The sequence below is a fragment of the Brassica oleracea genome, unplaced genomic scaffold (assembly GCF_000695525.1).
Source record: "Brassica oleracea var. oleracea cultivar TO1000 unplaced genomic scaffold, BOL UnpScaffold02299, whole genome shotgun sequence".
Lineage (NCBI taxonomy): Eukaryota > Viridiplantae > Streptophyta > Magnoliopsida > Brassicales > Brassicaceae > Brassica > Brassica oleracea.
Window position 1 is genome coordinate 1 of NW_013618829.1, and position 2,012 is coordinate 2,012.

Consider the following 2,012-nt stretch of genomic DNA (forward strand, 5'->3'; position numbering starts at 1 on the left):
TCTTCACAGTATCCAATCAAAGACACAAGGTGACGGTGTCTAAGCTTTGAAAGCATTTCAATCTCTGTCTGGAACTCGTGTACTCCTTGTTCAGACATAGGGTTTCCTCTCTTGATGGCTACCTTTGTAGTTCCACCATCGATCTCACCTCTGTAAACCTTGCCGAAACCTCCAACACCAAGCACCCGGGACTCATCGAAGTTCTTAGTAGCAGCTTTGATCTCAGCAAAGGAGAAGTGACGACAAAGATTTGAAGGAAGGGAAGAGGCATAGCTTCCTGTTGTGTTTGTCTTTCCAGAACCACCAGAATGTGAGTTTCCATACAGAGACAGTGGAAGCCACCCTGATGTTGCATCACTTGCAGGCTGGTTTTCACCACGGTTACGTCTCCGGTAAGCAATCATTGCACACAAACCAACAATAAGTCCGAGAACAACTGCACCACTGGCTGCACCTGCAACAACAGCCGTGTGGTTCTTGGACTGACTAGTACGCGGGCGCAAGACTTTAGATGGATCAGCAGTCACTTGTGGACCAGGTATAGGATTAGGACCAGCAAGATTACCATCAGAGTTATTCATCTTGAATATCTCAACACCGTTAAGAATAGCATCATAGTATTCAGGGTTGTTCTTCGTGTTTGGATGAAGAGCAAGCCACAGATCTTGCTGTCCCTTACCATCAGGAGGATTCACCACGTAATCTTTGTGTAATGGTATCCCATGTCCTCCTGTCCAGCCAGCAACATCAGCTTCAGGCTCAGCTGTTTGGTTGTTGAGGTAAACCGTAAACACCCTCTGGTTGATCTTTGTCATGTTGGGAGCAACCTCACAGAAATGAAGCCTGACAAGGTAACTAAACCCGGAGTCAATACTGAAGATCCAAGTGAGATTGTAGTTGAGATTGATCTGAGGTGTTGGACCCATTGACCTAGCAGTGGAGTAAACATCCACAGGAGCAACATATGTAGGCGTCCCAGAAGGATACTCAATGGTCATGTTTGGATCAGCAGTTTCAGTGATTCCAAGACCCGCACCAAAGATATAAGGCTGATCGTCGTACCAAGACCTGTACAGACCTGTATCATCAGAAGGAGAGATATCATTCCCTCCCACATTGAGTCTATAAACATTCTCAAGAGCCGTGCTGTTATCGATGGTGACTCCACCAGAAGATCCAACAACCGTCAAAGACCCATCTGTGCTGCTGTAAAGATCAGGCATTGAAGTAACCTCAATCCCGTTCACATACGCATAGGCGTTAGAAGGTGCAGACTCTGGCGTGAAGGTCACGTTTAATGCCCCGCCTTCAACGTTCACTATAAACTCCTTAACAATGAAAGAGAAAGTCAACGCCTGTGCCGTCTGAGCAGCGCTGAAGTTCTTGAGGAGAGTGTAGGACCCGAGGGAGACGGAGAAGAGGGAGTTCGTCGCGTTGAGACCGTCGTATGAGTTGGGGTAGAAGTGGAGACGCACGAACTTGCGACCTGCTGCGACGGGGAACGAGTAAGTGAAGGGAGATCGGAAGATCCTAGCTGTCATGTAAGGGACATCGGGGACGGAAGGGTCTTGTGTGGCGGCGGGAGAGGTTTTGGAGTCTGCGGAGGAAGACAAGAACTTGGATTTGACATCGGGAATCCATGTACGGTTGTCTGTGTCGGGTAGATCAGAAGAGCCACCACAGTTCAAGAAGAAGTTGTCGGTGGGAGAGTAATCAGCTGCTGAGGTTAAAGTAGTTGCAGATAAGAGAAGAAGAAGAAGAAGAAGAGACGCAAGGGAGAGACGGCATTGTCCCTCCATCGATCTTCTTGAATCTTGATCTACCAAAGAAGAAACCAAACAGATCTTAGTAAAAAATGGAAAGCTCGCAGAGATATGACATGTTCGTAGAGATATGAACATACCTTAAAGAGTCGGTGAAGAACCCTTGTCGATGAACTCGGTGAGTTTCGGAGAAGACAGAGTTAGAGAGAGAGAGTTGTTTGATCAAAAAAAAAAAAAAAAAAAAAAAAA

The 2,012-nt window shown here is 46.7% G+C and overlaps 1 protein-coding gene across 1 annotated transcript; it reads right to left on the minus strand.

Annotated features, from left to right (window-relative positions):
- Window positions 1-5: 5 nt before the first annotated feature.
- LOC106321652 (receptor-like protein kinase FERONIA) lies at window positions 6-2,006 on the minus strand (the record flags this gene model as incomplete). Its single annotated transcript, XM_013759895.1, has 2 exons — window positions 1,904-2,006; window positions 6-1,819 (listed from the first exon to the last, which is right to left on the minus strand). A coding segment is annotated over exon 2 (1,794 nt), but the record flags the coding sequence as incomplete, so codon positions are not given.
- Between the last annotated feature and the right edge of the window lie 6 nt (window positions 2,007-2,012).